General features: G+C 34.2%; 1 protein-coding gene across 2 annotated transcripts in view; it reads right to left on the reverse strand.

The window, feature by feature from the left end:
- Positions 1 to 8,942: 8,942 nt before the first annotated feature.
- LOC123524902 (trissin receptor-like) overlaps positions 8,943 to 24,016 on the reverse strand; it is a 98,284-nt gene continuing 83,210 nt past the window's right edge. For both annotated transcript variants that reach the window (XM_045303508.2, XM_045303509.2), the window contains exons 2-3: positions 11,765 to 11,925; positions 8,943 to 10,637 (exon numbers count right to left, since the gene is read on the reverse strand). In XM_045303508.2, coding sequence (XP_045159443.2) covers positions 9,564 to 10,637; positions 11,765 to 11,925 — 1,235 coding nt within the window. In that variant the 3' untranslated portion in view covers positions 8,943 to 9,563. The remainder of the gene's footprint in view (positions 10,638 to 11,764; positions 11,926 to 24,016) is intronic.

Below are 24,016 nucleotides of genomic sequence, written 5' to 3' on the forward strand. Positions count from 1 at the left end.
ACTCAACAGGTCACCAAACACATCAAAAAGGACAAAGAAACATACAAAGCAAAACAGTATGACATCAATGTATGCTGTTTCACATCTGTTGAAACAATGTACTATGTTGCACTAACCCTCTAGCCAGACATGCATACTAACCATTTGCAGTCAAAGAAGTATTCATTTTTCATTTATAATTGTTTTCATATTTGTGTTATTAGTGTTGCTTCGTTCCAGTCGGGTTTGTATTGCGAAATTTTCTGTTTAAGAACAACGACAAATGCCGGCGCTTTCGAGTCCCATGGAGGATTTTTAAGTTGCTCTCTGAGCGAGCAATTGCATATTCATTGGCAAGATGAGAACCAGCTATTGCAATATATACTGTGTATAAACCCAACGTGACTCTTTATAATTGAAAGCTATTTCCTTTCTGCATGACAGGGCGATGGTATACAAACATATGTACTTCGCAGATTGAAATATAAACGGGCAGCTGATCAGGTTTTACACATAACCGTGTCAGTAACATACTATATTTCAGGTTTTATCTACTTGATAAATAACATATTTGCCTAGAAAATCCCATGTGTGTTAAAGGTTATATAAGTCTTAAACAGGCATCAATTGTTACAGTTCTCATTAAAATACTTTTTAAAATCACTTTCTTGGAGGAAAAAGACACCGTCCTTTATCCCTGACTCGAGTCGCGACGTATGTAGTGTCAGTATGAAGAAAGAAAGATCTTGTTCACACAAGAGGTTTTAATCCCAACGGTATAGTGGCTGATTTTTACCATTTCCTTCTGCGACAAACGTCGATATGGCGTCCCGCCGAATGTGCCCTGCCGAACGTAACCCCACCAAACTTGTTATGCCGCCCCGCCGAATGGGGCCCGACAAAAGTCACCCTGCCGAACGTCACTCCGCCGACTTTCGTCCCGAAAAACCTCGCCCCGCTGAATGTCGCCCCACCGAATACCGCCCTACCGAACGTCGTCACGCCGAATGACTGGCCCCGCCGGTGCTGCATTTTGTTCCTTTGTTTGTTCGTTTCGCCCTACTTGTCTGTTTGTTTTTGCCATTTTCTATGTGTGCGTGCCAGGGTGTGTGCATATGTGTATGTTGATCTTATGCACGATCATGCTTGAAGAGGTGTGGTTTGTGGTCTTGGGAGGCTGCGTTTCTGGAACGTGGCTTTCCATATTAAATTCTTACCCTTGATTTTCCCTTTCCCGACCCTTTTAAACACCCAATGCTAATCCCCCTTTTTATATCTAGTTTATAATTAAAATGATCTTGTTGTTTAACTTTTTTATCAGTTTGTGGCGGGCTTACTTTATAATGTTTGACTAAGGGTGTGTTTGCTGTGTCTAGTGATTCTTGAAAATCTACCCATAGTTCTTACCTTTCAATTTTACTTGGTATACAGAGTTGAGTTTTATGCCGGGTGATCCATATTTGGGCCTCATAATATTACAACTAAATTTGGACTTCATCATATTACACTCATATTTAGCCTTCATAATATTACAACTTCATCTGTACGTTGTGTTCTCAACTCCTTCAACAGTTTTCTGTCAGTTCAATGTCGAATGTTTATACAGAACATCAGCATCAAGCGAACATGTACATACTGTCGGTAATATCAAGTTTTATTATTTATTTAGCTGTTAGCTCCCTGTTACGACTTTATATTTTGTCAAACATTTTAAGTGGGTGTGTGTAATGACATCATTCTTGTTATATATTAAAGCACTTTTCTAATTTAATAATTTTTTCAGCTTATTTCCTTTGAACCATTAAAGCCTTAGTCTGGTTGTAGTTTCTTCAGAATTGTTACAGGACTGTTATTATCAGAATATTGACGAATATGTTTTAATATATTAAAATGTTTATAGATATTTAACCTTTATAATTATAAGTTTACCATTGCACACATCTTCATGGCCTACGGGATCTGCTGTTGTAATTGATCTACACTTATATAATAGTGGATCTAGATCTTGAACATTCCTTATGATATCAATTTCATTTAAACTTTTAATAGTCTCTAGTCTATGCTTCAACAGAATATTCTTACAGAATGTATTATATAATGGCAAATAATTGTATCAACAGCATATATGTGCTAGCTTTAACAGCTGTCGGTCTTCCGTACTAACTACAAATTATTTATGAGTATTGAATGTTTTTAAATAATGAGAGAGTATAAAGTTATCGTGTTGAGACGTCATCTTTAGGTTCAGAAGGGCAATTATGAACAACATATTATTGAAGCAGATATATTTGATCTTTGAACTTACGAAGATACACCCTTATTTAGATTATATATTTTATCTTTTCAGACTGAGAAACTTCTTTATCGTCTCGAGAAAAGGGACCCTTTCAGTGAATACACCAGAAAGTGTACGAATAAGAAAATCTGTAAAAAGATTCCTTGGAGGCACAGAATGCAACCAAAAAAGAATAATAGCAGACTCGGTTTGATTGAGTCTGTTCATCAGAAATACTGAATATGCAACGCACCCTAGCACCGGCTTAAGCGGAACTCTATTACACATCTATTGAATGGACTACATCATCCCAAAAGACTAGGACCAGAGAAAATAAAACGAATTTTAAACAAACTTTGTTTCTGTACTTAACTTTGTTTGCATACACGTCACATAATAGACTCACAAAGAAGATTATACAAAAGCCTATGGCAGTATTTATTTAAGTTGGAGTATGTAACGGAGGACACATCTACTATTGATATATATGATTTGAAGAAGAAAGCATTTCATGGACGTGATATGTTTCTATTTAACATCAATTATTGAATCATTTTGTACAAAAAATCAACCGATTTGAAACATTAAATGTTTCACGTACTGATGAAAACAACTTCGAATTTTCGATGGCAGTTCTAATCTCGAATATTATCTAAATGGTGATTATTTAGCAAAGCTTGCTGTGGGTTTCATTTTGTGGAGGCTGTGTTTTTGGTGCGTGGCGTTCCCTGTTTGATATTTGTCTTTGTTTTTTTTGCTAAGTTAAGCATTTATATTAATACAAATATCTCTATTACGACAATACATGCTAGCTTGCAAATATTTGCAAATTGATCGTCCGCCTGTGTTATATTTATTTCTTAAGTCCATTAGTTTTTGCGATCCAAGTAGTTTTTCCACTTGGTAAAGGAGCTGGTAAAAGGTTGTTAGAATCTTCATATTAGACCGAATGAGTATCAAATATAGGTGTTTTCAGTTTGACACAAATACTCCAAGTCATATAAATAGAAGCGCATCGAAATCTTAAGAAATTTCAGTACAAATGTGATAAATTATGACTGCATGCATTTTCAGTAGATTTTGTTACAATTAGCGGGACAATAATCTGGCTATATAATTTACCGCTAATGAAAAGTAGTTATTATGTTTATTCATTGCATTATCACGGCCTATAGTCTTATTTCTCCCAGCTGACCTTTACTTTGGTTAAGGATCCAAGTAAAAATCGTGAATGAATTCCAAGCTTTGAAATTTCCTCATCGCTTAAGATGAACTTAGATGAACTAGCTACAACAAATGAAATAAATGTTGTAAAACAATTTCAGATAAGATCGGTTCCTCGATTATAACGAATATGAAAATGGCAGTAAGAAGACATGGAAAAAAATATACATATCTGAATGTCTAAAAATTCGATAATCATGTTGCTTTCAAAATTCATTTCGGGATATACTTTTACTTGCTGACCATCAGAATTTGTGTGTTTCAACTGAGCTTAAAATTTTGACAATTAGTAAAGAAACCGGTTGTAAGGCTTATTATATGAAACTTTGTAACAACCAATAATTTGTTTAGTATAAATGCTTTACACAAACTTTACATTGGAAATGTCACCGAGCCACGTTATTTCGCAGGTTGTATTTCAGTTGCGGCTGTTAATAAACAAATCATACCGTGCATATATCTAAGCAGTTTGTTTCTAGGAATTAATAAAATGAGCCGTGTCATCCATGAGAAAACCAACATAGTGGCTTTGCGACCAGCATGGATCCAGACCAGCCTGCGCATCCTTGTAGTCTGGTCAGGATCCATGCTGTTCGCTTTCAGTGCCTGTCGCAGTTAGAGAAACCATTAGCGAACAGCATGAATCCTGACCAGACTGCGCAGATGCGCAGGCTGGTCTGGTTTCATGCTGGTCGCATAGCCACTATGTTGGTCTTCTCATGGTGCGGCTCAAATTAATACGAAGAACTGAAAGCCCTTATCAGGTTATTTAACTAAGAAGGGGAACGACGAACGAAGAAGGTTGGGTACATCGCCGATTGTAATATATATTCCTTTATTTCACAACTAAATCAAAATAAAAACACAGTATAAACTTAACTGATATAAAGACATGACATACCTTTTCGATTTCAGAAGGAGTCCATTTCAAGTTTTTAGCTCTCCTGAGCACAAAGTGCTATTGTGATCGCTCAACATCTGTCGTCCGTTCGTCAGTCGTCCGTCTGTCAATACTTTTCTCCAGATAACATCTCCTCTGAAACTACTGGTCGGAATTGCTCCAAACTTGGTCAGTAGCATCATGTCACGGTCCTATATCCAGTTTGTTGTTCAAAAATTGCAGCTTGCCCCACTTAGGCGTCTGCCAGAGAGCTAAACATCTCATGAACTGCTTGATAGACCTTTATCATATTTTGTCTGTAGCATCATTATAAGAACATCTCTCAAGGTAGGTCAAATTGGGGTGCCTGGTCCTTTTTAGGGGCCGCTAGTGCTAAAAATAGAAAAAAAAACTAAAAAAATTCTTCTCATGAACTGATAGACGGATCTTCATCAAACTTGGTCTTTAGTATCATTGTAAGGTCCTCTTCCATCTTTTTATAATTTGGGTGCTTGACCCCTTTTTAGGGGCCGCTAAAGCTTAAAACAGAAATACCTTTAAATGACCTTTTTTCATGAACTGCTTGATAAATCTTCATCAAACTTGGTTGTAGCGTCTTTTTAAAGTCCTCTCCCAAGTTTGCCCAAATTGGGGCACCTGGTCTCTTCTAGGGACCTCTAGCTGTAAAAATAGAAAATAAACCCATTCAACTTCTTCGTCTTATGAATCGTTTGATGGATCTTTAACAACATATGTCTGTAGTATCATTGTAAGGTCTTCTTCTAATTTTATTCTAATGAGATTGCTTGGTCTCTTTTACGGGTCACTAGAGCTAAAAATTGAAATACCTTTAAATGTCTTTTTCTCATGAACTGCTTGATGGATTTTCAATAAAACTTGGTCTGAAGCATCATTATGAGGTCCTCTCCCAATTTTGTTCAAATGGGGGCGTTGGACCCTTTTAACGGCCGTTACAGTTAAAAAAGTAATGTCTTTAAACAACTTTTTTCATGAACCGCTTAATGGATCCTCATCTGACTTGATCTGTATCAATATAATAAGGTTCCCTGCAAATTTTGTTCAAAAGTGTGTGTGTGGGCGGGGGGGGGGGGGGGGGGGGCACTTGGTCCCTTTTAGTGGCCGCTAAAAATAAAAATTGAATACTTTTAAATGACATCTCCTCGTGGACGGATTGATGGATTTTAAACTGGTCTGTAATATAACTGTAATGTCATCTTCCAAATTTGTTGCAAAGTTGGGGCTGATAACTATTATAAATAGGCCTTCCAAAAACATTCTCAGATTGCTCCAGTTGTCTGCATTTCTTCCACCCAAGTTTTAAAGACATAAAAAGCAGCCAGTGTTTGTCGCACTTATGTATGCAATTAACTTCTGCTGCCTCTGGAACTTTCAAAAATTTGAGCATATTATGATCCTCTTCCAAAGCTGCACATTCTAGCCTGATTAAGCTCTAACACTCAGAAGACGATCTATAGCAATCATTGCCCACTAGTTATTGGATCAAATTTCTCGATTTAAAACTGGCGGCCATTAGCGTCGCCATGATTACCTCTTGCCGATACTATTTTTCTATGTATATATTAACATCATAGCGAAGCGTAAGCAGGTATAATGTCTTGATAGACAAGACATTTACAAACATTCATAAAGAATAATATTTAAAATTGGCTATTTCTCTCTGTTATCGGTAACTTCAAAATTGCATAAAGCGTAAAAATACAGTAATTTATAAGTTATTTCTACACAGCCCCGACACGATTTTGCAAATCTTGTATTTCATACGACGCCTAGTCCAGTTTTACGGCTGTGGTGCTATAACTGCGATATGGCAATATTAAACGTTAAAGTATGCAGACCAGTCAATAAGTATGAAATGTATTCGGATGGACTTGGATACCTTTTTTCATAAAATGCATATCAGTAGTGGAATATAATTATGTGTTTTTGTCAAAAGTTATTCTAAAAATAATGTAAACAATATGATGTAGGAATCAATGATAAATCAGTGATGAAGCTGTAACTGCCTTTATAAGGAATGTTCATAAATTTAAAATCTGTAGTTGATATTATCATTATAAATAAGATAATTGCTCCAAATAAAAGGATTTTGTTTCGTTGACACAAGATAGAATTAGTGTTTGGAATGTCAAATTGTAATAAGATATTTTTTTATACAATTTCGATAACTCATAAATTTATGCGGTTTTCATGTTTCAAAGCTTGTCATTGTAACTAGTGTTCTCTAACTTAACGATTTCTGTATAAGATTTTCATTGTTTGTGTAAATTAAGTTGAAGTTGTTCTAAATGATGACGAAGATTTTTGCAATAAACATAATCCGCACCATGAGAAAACCAACATTATGTAATTATTGACTCTTGAGCCATTGGATATGATGTGATATTCACCGGAAGATGGCAATATTGACCGAGGCGTTATAACTGTTTTATTATATGGGTTCAGGTTTATGAATAAGTAACTTATATTTGTTTTAGTTACATTGTAATTAGAGCCACATGTCAGTTCAACTTCCATTCTATTTTTAGAAAGTAATGTGGAAAACCCACTAACCATTAAACATGAAATACATTTTGAAAGATGATGAGCAATTTCAGCCAATGGAATTCAGGTTATTTTTAGAACATATAATAAAGTGCATTTGCGACCAGCATTGGATAAAATTACTTCTATTATTATCTTTTATGACACAATACAGAAACCAGTTAACTGTAACTTTTGTATGCTATGCCTCGTGTGAGCGGTCTGCATAAATATTGGAATATCGATCCTAAAACACATGTAAGAGACTTGGACGAGATTAACCATGGATAACCTCAAACTGGACACGGGCCTTTGTGAGGCATTCTGAACTATCCGCACCCATCCCCGCCTTAACTTCATGGCATTACTTTTTACGATATAAACATATTGCGTAAAATTTAATTCAACATCATTTTATTAAATTCGGGATTATATGAAATTTTGGTTAACCAATTTCTTTTTATACAGACTTGCATTTTGTTCAATTTGGTCAATGGCATTCAAAGTTTACTTGCATGAAGATCCACTAAATTTCTCTAATTGCAATAGGCTTTGAAAGTGAACAGCATTGATCCTGACCAGACTGCGCGGATCTGGATCCATGCTGGTCGCAAATGCACGATGTTGGTTTTCTCAGGGTGCGTCCTTATTTAAAAGCGTCTTAAATGCAAAGGAAATTTAGGAATTTCATGAAAAATGAAACGCAAAGTAAATTGAAAGTAAATTTTGAAATTTAATTTACATCACGTTCACTTTAATGCAGTTGCATTCAAAATTTACATGTAATTTAAATTACGTTTAATTTTGTATTACCTCCCAAAACTGCCATGCAGTGATGCTGTATCAGTTTAAAGTGTTTCAAATGTATCCTTCTTCAATTGTCAAATTTGTGTATTTCCTAGAACATCGTACGAAGGAAGCACGTCAAGCCGTTCTCAGAAATACGACAATAACGAAATGAAAGAGCAGTAATGAACACAATTTAGAATCAGTTTTCTATAAATAAAATCTTTAAAAAGATCCTCTGGAAGCATAGAATGCAACCAAGCAGAATAATAGCAGAGTCAGTTTGATTGAGTCTGTTTATGAGAGGTTATGAAATGTGCAACCTAGCACCGGCTTAAGCGGAACTCTATTACACATATATTGAATGGACGCCATGATCCAAAAAGGACCAGAAAATATAACAACACTGAATCCAAGTACGGGGAGACTTCTTACAGCCGCCACACGGCACTTAAAAATTGCTGTTGTGATAGTTAATGAAATCTGTAAAAAAATCCTTTGGAAAACTGTTTGTTCCACCAAATGGCGTCTTTATTTTGCAAGAGGGCTGTAAGTTATATATTGTTCTAAGGGTCATGGAGGTTTGTTAGTAGGGCTATCTTTTTTATGAAAACATTTAATAAACTAATTTTATAGCCAAAACTGTTTTCCCTGGCCTATTAAACGTCTTTTTATTTCGAATTTGTATAAATACAAAGTTATATGGCTTATAAACGAACTATGAAATCTGAAAAGTTATGCAAATATTCATCGACATATAAAATCAAAGTATTCGTTCTGAAGATTAGCATGACAGAAGTATACAAGGAAAAACTTTTATCAAAAAGTATTTTGGTCTAAATTCAAAATTCACGAAATTCAAGAGAATTTGAAAGTTCCTCTTACCTAGAATACTTTCGTTTGATTCATAATACAAATGGTATTGTTTTATGCTCACAGAAAAAAAGACCTCGAAACGCCCTATTACGGAAAAGGTAGAAGTAAGTTTACAGATTGCTGTAACTACAAAAGTATCATCAAAACCAGTTAAGAGATCTTGTTGAATAACGTAAAATAGAATAATACATGTAAAATGTATATAATGATGTAAATGTTGGTTCTCTTACAATTCCGACGTATATCATATAAATCAATAAAAAGTTTGATTATAGAAGGTTTTAAATATTTCTATATTTGGAAAGATACGTTCACGACATGAATAGACATTTTGAAAAGAATTAAAGTACTCTGGTCAAAACGATATTTTATTTCAAATTGTGTATACAGTGTTCAAAGTCATATACAATTGTTCGTAATTACTGAATTACTGAAACTACTAATGTCAATAACTACTTTGCTAATGCCACTGATGTAATAAAATATTCAGCAGAGTGGAAAAATCGTAAAGCGTACACAAGCAACTATCAACAACATTGTTTGTCTGCATTGCAACGAACCAAATCCAAGTTTGCAATTATTTTGTAATGTCTTAATGAATGAAATATTTATTGTATTGAAGGCATTGCAAATGCAACGGATAAGGCATATGTTAATAGACAAAATTGTGCTGAATGTGCAAAATATGATACAAACGTGAGTTCAATGTCATTCATTTCACAATCAGATTCTTTCTTTTCGCTGTCTTTGCTGCTTTAGTAAAAATTACTTTTGTAAGTTTCCTTCTATTATAAATTGATCATAATGGAGCTTTTATTAATCCAAAAGAGACCTATAAGAGTATTTTTAAGACATTGTTAATTCAGATAATGACAACTTAAAAGATTGTGATCAACTCTATTTTGTAAACATCGATGAAATTTTCTAACGTGGCACGGTGTACAAGAAACTTCACGTTGATTTATTCGTTTTCCTACGCGTTCAGAAACAAGGTAATGTCTCTTTAAAACTTCTTCTAAAGTTGGTTGAGAAAATGGCATACAAAAACGGATTCAACACTGAATTCAGATACAGTACAATGAAGGATACAGGTGAGAGAATCGTATCTACAGAGTGTGGCAAATGAAATATCATCCAATAATGATTGAGCACTTTCATCATATGAGGCAATACACACACGCCAAAAGTTATAACCACAGAAATCAAAAGTCGAATAACTTTCTTTCTGGCTTTCGCAACACGCCTGGAGTTCGACATATACGTTTGTCTATATCGGCTATGTCTAAAACTGCTCCCTCTTGTGTACGATTGCGAGTCCATCTCATTTGTTCTAAATAGTTGAACAGCCATGTCTGAGTCCGAGCGATCCGACTTGGATGAATTCGGGCAGAGACATATGATTTCATGCGGTGATATTTCACCTCTTTCACGAATACCACAGACAAGGGTAACCGCATGTTTACCCTTAAAAGTAAAGATGGCTTTCTCAGAATATTGACTTTCTCCACTAGATAAAGACTGGCCATGCGATAGTTCGGATTTGTCTCCGCTTAAGTTCGGACTTTGTCGTATATTTTTCTCAGACGTATTTCGGAAGGAATCATTATGAAAGTTTGACGTGCGTGTTGAAACCTCCTCAGGATCAGGGTAAGGCTGTAGACGGAGTGCTGATACTACTGCAGTTTTCCACAACGCTCGTGCCACACGATAATACATAAATCCAATTAGTAAAAGTGGAATAATATACCAAATTATCAAGTTAAGTAAACTAAGCCATTTTAAGGCTTCTGTGTGTTGAAAAGAGGAATAACAAAATTCCTTCCCATGTTCGGAAAACGAAATTGTATCGTAGAATATGAGAAAAGGAATGTTATAGACAAGAGATATAAACCATGTCATAATTTGAACCAACACTAGCCTCTTAGTAGTCATGAAGTGTCTCGCTTTCAGTGGATGGATGATGGCGATGTATCTCTCTATAGCGATAACCGTCAGAATGATGATACTGGCAATATAGCTCACATTCCAGATATAATAATATATCTTACACATTGCCTGAAATCGAACAAATCATATTTATTATATAATCTTATCTGTAATGCAATAATACAAGCTGGATACGACTCGCTACTGAATCAAATGAATTAGAAAAGAGTGTGTGGTAAATGTATAGTTTTCATTTCTTCAAACCTAAGACATATATCAAATTAACTCGGGCCCAGTGGATTTTAAGATTTTCCTCTCATGGATGGGTGATCTTTGTTAAAATTGCTGATTAGAACAGTACAATACTGTTTAAATCATTATTGAATAAAACTGAATACTGTGTATGTGTAACGGATATGACTAAAATCAACTGGTCAAGTCTTAGACAAACAAAGATAATATCAAATTTATAAAGAATATTGACAAAAACAAAGCGTGAATGAATTTGTATTCTTTTTATTATTTATACTAAAACAAACTTCTGGTTTTTTTATTTTTATTTTGTGACAGAAAGAAATTTTGTTACAGATATCACACTGGTAATAAAACCTCTCAAGATGCTACGAATTTGAATCACGGCAATTTTACTGGATTCAGATATATTGATAAACTTTGATCATATCTTATGTCACGCAACTGTAAAAGCATACTACTAAATACGTACATAAACAACAGGAAAACAATTTGTTTTAGTTTCAAGTGATACCAACGAACAATAAAATACTTATAAAAAGATAAGCAAATGTTAACAGACATAACATCATATGAGAGACTGAGCAAGTGCAGCAACATTATCTGATTCTATGGTAGCAAAGTACACAACTCTAGCAGAACTTAATACTGGGATTTGTGGTAATAAATTAATTCAAGCTGTTTGATAATATATGAACATGGTGGGGTATTAAGAGAAAAGTCTGGACCCACGAAACTAGTTCTAAATTCCCGTGGTGCTTTTTTCACTTCTAGGTTATTATTTCTGCATAAGTTTGTGTAAATGTGAACATTTGAACATGTGAACATGGCTTTTCACGCTGTATTTTTGTCTTTTTTGCTTTCTAAGAAAACGCCCGCGGCAGCCCAAGGAAATGGACTCCTATATGAAACAATGTGACGACCTTATAGAAATGAATCAAGTGAATGTTTTTGTGGTCGTATAATTGCAGAAACAAATAAGTCATAAATAATAAGATTTAAACCTTTCCAAGAATCCAATTCTGTTGCAAGAAGGTGGACAGGTTAGGCAGAACACAGAATGTTCCAACACAGAAGTCGGCAATGGCAAGATTGGCCAGCAGAAAATTGGTCATGCTGCGAAGACGTGGGCTCCTTGCTATGGCAAACAGCACCATGAAATTACCTGAAATAAATGAAAATAGATTGTGGAATTTGACTCACTATAGAATAATATAAAAATATAAAAGATACGTTTCACGACTACGTGTGGTATTCCGTCTGCTTTATATTTCCAGTACATTGACCTGAATGTGTGGATCTGGTTACGTTTTAAATTTATAATTTGAGCCGCGCCATGAGAAAACCAACATAGTGGGTTTGCGACCAGCATGGATCCAGACCAGCCTGCGCATCCGCGCAGTCTGGCCAGGATCCATGCTGTTCGCTTTCAAAGCCTAATGGAATTGAAGAAACTAATAGCGAACAGCATGGATCCTGACCAGACTGCGCGGATGCGCAGGCTGGTCTGGATCCATGCTGGTCGCAAACGCACTATGTTGGTTTTCTCATGGCACGGCTCATTTATACTTCTAGGTATTCTACTTATACTTTTGAAATTTTCAAGAACGGAACTGTGGGAAGATTAAGCCAAGCGTAAGAAAGAAATACCATAAAATTTTCCTAATTACATATACTTATAGCACTACGAAGAGGACTGCGTTTGATACAGCGGCTACAAAGGGCTATTGGTGCTAAACAAGAAAGACAAAAACAAAAGCGAACAAAAAACCCAACAACATTGTGTTCCGGCCAGTGTCCGAATAAAACTTTCATATAGAAACTTTGGTCAGGGATGTCCAAAATGCATAATCCATTTCATCCATTAATGTTTAGACGTATATCAACAAACCGTAAACGAGCAACATCTATATTAACAATCTACCTGTCCAGTACATTTTCTACTTGCTGCCCAGTACCACTGAATACTTAAAATATCCTCAAAGAGAGTTGTCCCCTTTTAAAAAAGAATTTCATTTGTAAAGAAATAAAATAAACCTCTGCTTTAAACTATGATAAACTAAGTTGTATGAATTTTCTGCTCCGAGACATTATTGCAAATGCATCAAAACGAAAATATATAATTGTTCTTTGAAAACAATGTGATTTTTAAAAGCGTTGAACTTTCAAAGGTTGGCCCCATTATGCAGTGATTTTCTTAAAACTAATGCATATATAAGTAAATTGACAATTACTTTGTTGAGTAATTATATATGTTCTGTATGCTGTTCAATTTTCTTGTCAAAACAGCTCTTTCTTTGTATGATTTACAGTTGCACAATACACTACTCAAGGTTTCATTTCTGGATATTTAGTTGTAAAATGGGTGTTTCTTTGGAAACATTGACTTTAAAAACATGTGGTTCAGATTTTCACAAAACTTGGACTGGTTGTCCAAACCCTTTATTAATGAATTCCTTCTACAACAGTACGCAGTCATTACAAAACGAATATAAGTATTATTAGACTTGTGCTTGAGTGGTTAAAGACTTCATACTCGTAATGTAGTACTTTTTCACGTAGTGCATCCAAACCCCACATTTGTTTTTAAAATCTCGTTTTAATCTTTTATAACTTTTTAAACATATTTAGGGTTGTAGCTGAAATCTATAAAACACCTTAACTGTTTGCAGGAAATAAGGAAAAGTAATATGTTAAATATAGACGAAAGCATATAATTCAAACAAGCAAAATTGTGTGTGTTTTAGTTTATTCATAAAAGATAATGAAAAGTACAACACCCATTATGCCCCTTGTATCCGTTTATGCAGAATTCTGCTACTATAGCAGAGATATTGAATGCACTTTATGATCTCAAACGACCAGAAAATATAAGAACACTGAGAAGTATGGGAAATCTTTTACTGTGGCTACACAAAACTAAAATATCCACTGGACATGAATTGTACAAGGTCTCGATGAGATGGGTTTGTCTGGATGAAGAATAGACTATCTGGACTTCTACTTTGCGAATATTATTCAAATAAGCATAATATAATTCTATATGTGTGTCTGTTTATTTGCTTTCAGTTCATGTAAAGAGATTTCTACAAATTACTTGTTACTCACGGAACACATTTTATGAGAGACATATCACCACTTAAAGAAAACGACCAACATCGTTTATGTATTGTGTTTAGATATTCGGAAAGCTATGGCTATTTTCCGATAGAGTTAATTTCTTGTAACACCAATAGTCAAGCAGTTATGATGTTTTTACGCATGTAAGAGACATGCTCGCTCAACATTCCATCACCCTTTCCTCAGTCTAGCGTAGTAAATTACAATAATATAGGACCAGAAAAAAGAAGCATGACGGTGTTTCTTAAGATAATTATGGTGTTCTTTCGAAAAGGAAAGTCCTCAATACATAATAACCAGGGCTGTAATAAAGTAATGTAGGTGATGTCTAAATTATACCCGTTATTCTGATATCTAAAATAACTAACTCTTCAATTAATAAAGCTTACGAAGGAAAATGTCAGTCAAACGTAGAGTAGATAATTCCTATGTAGTAGATAGATAGCAAGTTGTATGCAGGCGTTAGTAGGTCGTTATTATTTCCTTTGAAGGAATTAGGTAAATTTCCATCCCATTTATCTTATTTGAATCTGTCCACTCGGAAAACCCCATCTACTGTTTAATTAATGTTTTCAAAAAAAAAAAGAACAAAAAAAAAAAAAAATAGAAGTGGTAATTGGTGAAATGGTTTGATAATGTTACAGTAAGGTGCTTGCTTACACATTCAAACCAAGACGACGGAAACATAAAGCGTTCCTTATATATAGATTAAGGTCTTGGTGTTTATTTAAATCTACTATTTTTTCCGCTATAAATAATACTGAGTTTTTCTGACACGATACAGTAAACATAAAAGTTTAATACAGATACGTTTAATAGCATAACACATCGTTACACAAGAATTTCAGACAAATCACTACCAACTGCACTGACGTTGATTGGTCAAGGTACCTTAGTGAAACCCATCTGGAAGTAGACAGAGGACAAATGTCTGCTGATGTTTTTTGCTGATCCTAAAACGCAATAACATTTTAAATAAGTATCCACGGTTTTGCAAAACACCGTAGAAATTCTATAAAATCCAAAGATAAAAACGTAAGATTATATTATATGAACGCCCATGTTGTTAATGCATTAAACACTAATTTTGCAAGTGTGCTTTATCGAGTATTTGCTGGCTCTGCGAAAGTACCTGTAGCAATTTTGCTAAAACGTCCTTGTTATTGTTGTATAAACACCAAAAATGTAAATGGAATTAAAGTTTAAGCAAATTCTGTTGTCATTTGTGCTTGACTGAGTTAACACTTAACTTTTTTCCTCAAAAAGGTCTACATTTTTTATTTCTGACTTTTGTACTAGTGTGTATGTAGAAAGGCAGCTTGTCGTATTTATGCAGAGAAGTTTTTATAACACCATTTACAACATTGGTGCTGTCAAAATACCTCCTCGAAATTTGCTCCAGAAATTGATTTTGGCATAATGTGGCGAAACTGATTGCGAAAACGGCAAAATAATTTTCAGTTTTGATGACGACTAGACAGGCATATTGAACTAGCTAGTAGGATATTGATGAATTTTGATGGGTTTATCAGCATTATTGTAGTAAAATTTCTACAATATGTAATAATATTTCAGACGGTTAATAGATTTCAGTCAAGAGATGGATTTGTTCAAAGGTTTAACATTTAATTTTCTAAATTTATATATGGACTGTGAATACTTATTACCTGTTAGGTTTGCACTGGAGGTTTTTTAAAAATGCGATTCACCTACCCCAGTTCCCGACCTAGATGGAGAATTTTAGCATAAGAATTTAGAACAACGTTTACCCAAGGAATTTAATTTATGTAAGAACCCTTTTCTTATGTTTCGTAGTAATTTACATTAGCAATTACACATCTAATGCAAATTTTAAATTTTTTGTTAGTTCGCAACCACGAAAATAGATGAATTTGAAAGCTACACACAGGTTTTCTGACCAAAGCGTCTTTACCATTATCTCAGTTATTTCCAAGTATCTCTGTTGTAACATTATGCAAATCATTGTATATCACGTGCTTTTATTTACATACATGCCATGCTGCCCAAAGACATTCAGATATTGCTTTTGGCTAGATATGTGGCTAAATGACTAAAGTAAACGGCACCTTTGCGTCTAGGCAAACAAATAGAATGGCTAGGATATTCATAAATGTTGGCAAGTTTAGCAAAGCGCATAATATGACAAGATACGGTAGAAATGGAAAACAAAATACTGTATATATTAACATACATAATGAATAAACTGGAAGTGCTCACATTTCTGGTTAAATTTAAGTATTAAATGCGCTATTTAAAGTTCAATAGTGTTCTTTATTTTATGTGTAAAACAGTGAAAGAATTGTCTAAATAGAAAATACACATAATGAAATGGTAAGAAAAACGCCACTTTCAATTTTGTATATGAATGTATAAGCCAGATACTGTGTTGGTGAGCCGTAAAACCCAAATAAATAAATAATAAAGTATAAGCCAGAAGCATAGAGGGCAGTAATAAAACACATCGGCTACAATAAAACTTTCTACAATATTGACCAAGTATTCAAACCTTTGCCAAATATCTGAAATAACACAATAGGAAATTACATTGTTCATTGAATTTGTGAATAAAATTATTCTCTTGGTACGACAATATCAGTCGGCTTTACAGTATCGCTAATTTAACAATCTTTAGTATGGGTTCGTGTATATCGTGCATGTGTGTATTAGTAATATAATAGGGTTATTATAATAGTAGCTCGATCTGGGATGCTGTATTCCGCTCGAGTGGATTTTGCCAGATTGGATCTCACGAGGCGCGCAGAGGGATACTGAATTTAGCGCGCATGGTATTGTTATTTCATTTTAAATAGAGAAAAGTGGATACTTTATATGTCGTCCAACACGACAAAAATGAAAATGTTGCAGGCTCGGTTCATAAACAGTATTTGAAATGCCTGTTTCTGTCCATGACATACTGGGCTTATTCCTACACTCAGTAAATATATGATAATGATGGGTACTTTGTTATTTCAGGGAGCTTTACTATTACCTTTTATTGTAAGTTTTTTTTTTATAAAAGGGAAACTAAAGAGTTTACAGACATTGTTTACACACACGTAGTTTTTCTAATGAAAACATTTTTATATAAGGCTGGAATTCATACATGAATTTGAAAGTATGAACGATTACGCCATAGTATCTTATAAAGATACAACAAAATGATATGCATTGGATTTAAAACAATTCAAGGAAAAGACGAAAATAAACCTTATAAACTAATTTGCAATTAATGCTAACACGTTTAAGACGTTAGTGATATTTTCATTCTACATTATGTTGTTTCTTTTTTTATATAAAATACACTGACGTTATTTGTTCTATAAAGCGCTTTGATCAGGCATCAAATTTTGTTTGGTTTAACACGCCGGCACAATTATAGGTCAAATGGAGACTTTCCAGCATTTGATTGTGACGGAAGAGCCCTGATGCTCCTCCGTGTGTTATTTCACCGAGGATGGGCACCTAGGTAGAACCACCGACCTTCCGTAAGCCAGCTAAATAGCTTTCTCACATGAATAATTCAGCGCTCGGAGCAAGGTTCGAACCCGCATCGGCAAGGGCAAGTGATTTGAAGTCAGCTACCTGAACCACACTCGGCCAGAGGCCTCCCTGATTAGGCATTCAGTTTTTAAGTAAGCATGTCGGTTTATCAGTCGGTCTGAAATGTTTCAAGAATTCTTGTGCAATTTGCCATCACTTGAAAAATGTGTTTATCCTTGTAATTCACACTGAAACCAGCTAGCCGGCATTTCTAATTTTGCATCATTTGGGAATTGTTGTTGTCACTGTTAGCAGTAATGTCTTCTTAATATTTTAATTCTGATTTACAGGGCTTCCTGACAACTTGCAGAAACAATTTTCTTTCAATACGTCTTCATGCAGCACATTTTAAAGAGTCTGTGAGAGATTTTATTTCATTTTTCATTACAATATGTACATAAACATCATGATTGCAAGGGAAAGCATTTCTAGTATGGTATACGATTAGAGTGTTAATGAGGCGGAGTTCTAATGAAATAAAATTAAATGTTCTTCATGATCCATTAAAAAAATCTTAGTAATGCTTATAAAATTGATATGTTCGTTGGTGATTTACGGTGACATGTTTCCTGTTATATAATCATATAACTCATATCCAAGGAACGTTATTTTTGGTGTGTGTTACAGTTTTTGCCGGACATGTAAAATATTATTCTATTTTTAGCTACCTTCTGCGAATGTAGAAATAATGAAATCAATATTTATAATTGATATTGAAAAGTTAAATTAACATGTTAATTGACATCACACTAAACAGGTCTATACAGAGGATATGCAGTCTAGATTAGAAACCTTTCTAATCCGAAAACCCCTCTAATCCCATACCCAGAAATCTAAGCCAATTTGCTGGCTTATTGGCGAAATTGTCTCCCCTGAATACAGCTTATCGAGTGTATCGATTAGCCATTATCGGTCAATTTACGCCTATTGAAATATAGAAGGAGAAAAACTTTAACACATCAAATGACATCAAAAGCATTATCTGACAATATTTATTAAGTTATTGAAGTAATCTGCAATGTTTGTACTTTCTTTCAATATAATTTTTGATAAAATAGGATATGATCTTCTTGCTTCCCTATGCGTTCAAAATAAGTAACTAATTTTGATCCCGAGTCCCATTGATTTCTGTAGGAAATGACAGATTTTAAGCTTTGTATGGTCTTTTAAAATGATATATTCTTATATTTATATTAATGTCTCAACATTTATTAAGTTATTTGAATAACTTTGAAAAGTTAATCTTTCTTTCAATGAGTTTATTTTTAAGTTATTTTTATATCTTCTTGCTTCCTTAAACGTTTGAATATCACTGATTTTACTAATTTGGCAAATTTTGCCCGTCATGATAGTACACGTGTACATATGACACCGAATAAAGTGGTACACGTCTCTGAATTAAACAGACATGGTGTTTAATGTCATTACTTTGTCAGATTAAATTAAAATAAAGTTATTTTAAATTACATGTTTAAATAAAAGATATTCCACTTTTTAACCATTTTCACTACCAGAGTTATTTATTGCATTAAAACATAACATAACATAAAGTTGATTATCATAAAAAGCTACATGTTCATAGTTAAACTTGAATATTGTACATGTATGTAAATATAACACATGGACAATGAAAGTGATATTCGCATTAAAACATACATTTGCAGTTTACTCTTTTTTTCAATTTTCACATAAGTCACTTAACAGTAATGGGCAAATATGAAAACATATTATTCGGCTGCAGTTATTGTATCACTGATAATTAACTAAAATTCATTTATTCAAGTCTTCATTCAAAGCGAGAGCTTCATTTCATTGTTTTATTCTACAATTGTTTCAAATATTAATATCGCTATTCTTAGATATACAAGTCCATTGGGTCGGGTGTAAATTTCATGTTTCTTGCTTGTAATGATTGCATATATGTATGATAAAGTCAAATAACGCGTTTGACAAAAAGTTAACCAAATGCTGACATATTTCTGTTTATTACCGTTACTAATTGGATTAGTGTCTGTTTGTCTGACATGCCCCGCGGCAAGGGACAATTATTACGGCTCTTGTCTAAACACTTTAAAGTTAAAATATAAATTATGGATATGAAGTTATAAATTTTGATAATTTATCTTAACGTTCAAAATCCAAATTCACATTATTGTAAAGTAAAATGCATTTACAGGCCACGGATCCGTAATATTTAAAACCTTTTTAAACTGGAAAGACACATTTTCAAGGAGACCTGAAATACACATGTATTTCGCCCTCAAAAATATTTTAAATGTTAAAGGCACTGGCCTACAAATCGTTCGACAACAATAAGAAATACTTTTATAGATATCTGGAAATAAATGCAATATTTCTTAAGAAGGCTAACTGACACATTATATGTTACGGAAATAACGCTTTACTCAAGGCAAACTGTCTCGATTATGTTATTATAACAATGTTATGTGTATCAGATAATAAACATGTACGTCGATCTAATTCCGTCTTTGTCATATTAAATCTAAAAGTGTTATTTAAATTGACATGTTTGAATAAAAATATTTAAATTTTAAAAATTATTTTTTTAATTAATTAACTTTTAATTTATGATTCGCACAGATTAAATACATATCTAAAGTTACGCTAAGTAATGGGAATAACCTTCCCGGCTCTCAATTTTGATACAAAAACCCGATTATCAGTCAAAATTACCAATTTGAAGGATATACTGCAAAAAGCCTCGGGCAAAGTATAAACTCCGCTTGTGTAAAAAGTTTTATTCCATGTCGTTACAATACCCCTAATTAACAAAACCAGTGTATAGGCAAGATTATTAAGATAAGAGAGATTAACAAAAATCGATACTCGCGTTAAAAATGGTATAAAGGGAAGCAATCAAATTTAACCAATCTGGCTTAATAATCAAGGGACAATACTCTTCAAAACACGGTCTCATTTCTGGACATGGAACTTTTTTCTGGTCCGAGCATGTTCGGATTAGAGAGGTTCCACTGTATATTGCTATATTAACTCCCATAAAACGTGTAGCTTTGTTAAGTCCCGTCTACACTCTACAAGAAAATCTTGTAGGGCCCATAAATCACTAGATAATTTATATCTTGTACAAGCAATTAGTGCTTTGCAATATTTCTTGAACTTGGAAGACACATTAATTTTAAATGGAGGGAAATCATGACAGGTAAATAAAAAAGATGGCCGAAATGATACGGGTACAAAGTGTTTATAAAGATCAAATATTTGTACATTTAAAAAATGAAGCATTGGTGAAAACATTGATTGAGAAAAACTCTAGTTGAAGTGATACATACCCAGTTGAAGAACAAAGCTACTTAAAAGTTATTATTTCAGGAAATATGATAAGACAGTCATATTTTGTTAATAAGTAACCTTGTGAGAAACATCATTGATAATGTCAAAATACTTTTTGAGAACACCGAACTTGCTGATGTTACTCTTCCACTGGAGTACTAGATATAATTTTATTATTGAATTATATAAACTTCGCTTTTGAGCATGTCATTCAATTGAAACATCAGTTTTTTTCTGCTGTCCACACTGCCATGTTTATTGTTAAATTATCAAAGCCAAACATTCAATGATGGTTATATTAGATCTCAATACACATTTAATGAAAAAATGTAAACAAAATACCATACTGGGCAGGTGCTCCTCCTCAAAAACCCTTTATCAGAGCATTTGACAGCACTACCATCCAAGAACAAATAGGATGAGTTCTAAACGCTACAAGATCTTGTAGCCGAAAATTATCTGGAAACTGCCACTCAAAAAGACACAATCGGGGGACACAATGTACTGTCTACACTATACAAGTTGCTGTGATTTATATCTTGTGCAAGTTTTCTTGAATAGTGTAGATGAGCCTTAACCCTTAGCCTGCTGGCGGCAGATGATTCTGCCTTTGCGACCGGTGCATCCGTGCAGTCTGATCATGGTCTGCACTGTTCGCTATTCAGTCAGTAAATTTTCAGTGAAAACCCCTTTGAATAATAAGTGGTACTGTCCAAATTGAAAGATGGACCAGTCCATTATAGAAATTTAGCAGGATAAGGGTTAAATACAAAAACTTTCACTCTATCATCAACATTGCGTGTCCTCCTGCGTTATTTCGTATTCCTAAAGTATTCACGAATTTAACTAATATTTCATTTGGGCAGTTACACTGCCATTGCTTGAGAATCGTCCTGTGTAATTTACCTCGATCATAAATTATACATGAAAGCTTAATTTGATGAATGTTCCAGGAACAAAACTCTGTGTGGATTTGGCTTTTGTGAGTGCATGTGTACTACACAAGGTGGTCGTAAACGTTTTTTATGAATCTTTATCCTAATCTTAACAAAAAAGGTAAATTGTATTTGCTTTTGTTTTCTTTTAAGAAAAACTTTTGATAGTACACTTAAATCCGAAAGAGTGTTTTATTAATCACCAAGGCGAAATTGAACTTATGTAAAGAAAACCAAAACGAAAACAAATTTCATAAAATAAGTGCAAATACATATTTAATGACAAGTTTTACACATGAAAACTAAATCTATGATTATTGTTATCGGCTGTATGAAATAAATGTTCATACAAATAAAAAAAGGAAAAAAAGAAAAAAGTAGGATTCGTCCCGTTCCTATAACGCGCCTCCCCAGCTGCATTCTCTGAATGTGACCTATGTCCTAGTTTTATGCATTCACCGATTATAAATAACGTGCACAAGACTTTGCCAAATCCAGTTACTTAAATCAAATGTGTTTCTTTCTTTGTTTTGTTGAGCTTGAAATGTTTAAATAATATGGGAAATGTTTAGCTTTATTGCACGATAGAAGAAACCAAATACTACTCCGGGCATTGTAGTTGAAAGCTGGCCAGTTGAACCGACGACTTGCCCCATCAGCCACACTAATTAAATAGCAGATGCATATCCCTAGTGGTAATCTTACGGATTGTGTCAGCATTCCAAGAAACTTAACGAAATCTTAAACTAAATATCAATTCATCAATTTGATCCCAAATGACATCAAGTGAGATAACGGTTCTGTTAATTACTCCGATCTGTCTCAGCACGTTTAATTATTCATTAATGGCATTGCAAAAAGCCACGTGTTACACTAATTAAATGTGAAAGCTTCTGTTCAAGAATTCTTATACTTTATGAGACAATAGCTTTGCTATTATTACTACATTTAATACTAGTGGACCTCCGTGGCCGAGTGGTTAAGGTCGCTGACTTCAAATCACTTTCCCCTCATCGATGTGGGTTCGAGCCTCACTCAAGGCGTTGAATTCTTCATGTGAGGATGCCATCCAGCTGGCTTACGGAAGGTCGGTGGTTCTACCCAGGTAGGTGCCCACTCGTGATGAAATAATGCACGGAGGGGCACCTGGGGTCTTCCTCCACCATCAAAGCTGGAAAGTCGCCATATGACTTAAATTTGTGTCGGTGCGACGTTACTGGTATCGGACCAATACCCGAACAGTAACAGTATCCGAATTCTCGTAATTTCTCCATTCATGTAACCCTTCATAAAGGGAGTACTATATGTTTTGGAAGGCTGTTTCACAAGCAAGCATCGAGCGAAATTTCGTTCATCAATGACAATGTTTACAGAGAAATTCTACCTTCTTTATTAAGCAATCAACTTTTTGTTTTGTTTACATCTGAGGGATTCCACATGACGAGCATGCGCGGAAGACAAACCCATGTTTGTCCTATTCCAGGGAGGTAAATCCTGAGCTTATGATTTGAACTCCGTTGTAGAATTACTCTCCCTTTATAATTAGATAAAATATTATGGAAATTATATTACTGTTGCATCACATGGGTATTTAGTTACAAGGTAGAGCGCTCGCTTCAGGTGTGAGAGGCCGTGGGTTCGAATCCCAGCCTCCGCCTAAACTTTTATCTTTTTTTTTATTACTTTTTTAAATCTATATAACACAGCTTAAGGACTTAAAATCAATATAAAACTCCCATACACCGGGGGTACAATGTATACAGTAATCAAATAAAGTACTGTTTATAAGCTAGACAAATACACGATGTGAAAGGTGCTTGTCTGAAGTGTTGCATAATATGATTGTACAGGTGCTGTACGGTACCGTACGTAACGGAACGGAAGATAGCCACACCGTGTACGATTTATGGGAAAAAGTTGTAAAGGTTAATTACATAATTTAAAATCAAAAGTATAAAAGATTTTCAGTCAAAACAATTTTAAAACTGCTTAAAAAACCATTTATCGGAAACTGGTACTGTAGATAAACCAATTAACGTTAATTAGACTGCCCTTTGGAGCCCCTGTTTTTGGACGCATGCGCAGATAAGGTCGGAATTGTTTACATCCTTGCAAAGAGTCAAGACTAGGGTTTAACAATTTGTAGATTACTTTTGTAAACAATGTGTATTTAAAAATTAATATATTGAAAACCCTCATTTTTTATCGGAAACTGGTCTGAAACCAGTAAACCCAATAAATAAATACATCTAATACTGTTGTTTTAATTTAGTGCTAGCTTATGTTACATAATATAGAGCCACCTTATGTCTATTTGTAGTTTATAAA

The sequence above is a fragment of the Mercenaria mercenaria genome, chromosome 3, assembly GCF_021730395.1.
Source record: "Mercenaria mercenaria strain notata chromosome 3, MADL_Memer_1, whole genome shotgun sequence".
NCBI lineage: Eukaryota > Metazoa > Mollusca > Bivalvia > Venerida > Veneridae > Mercenaria > Mercenaria mercenaria.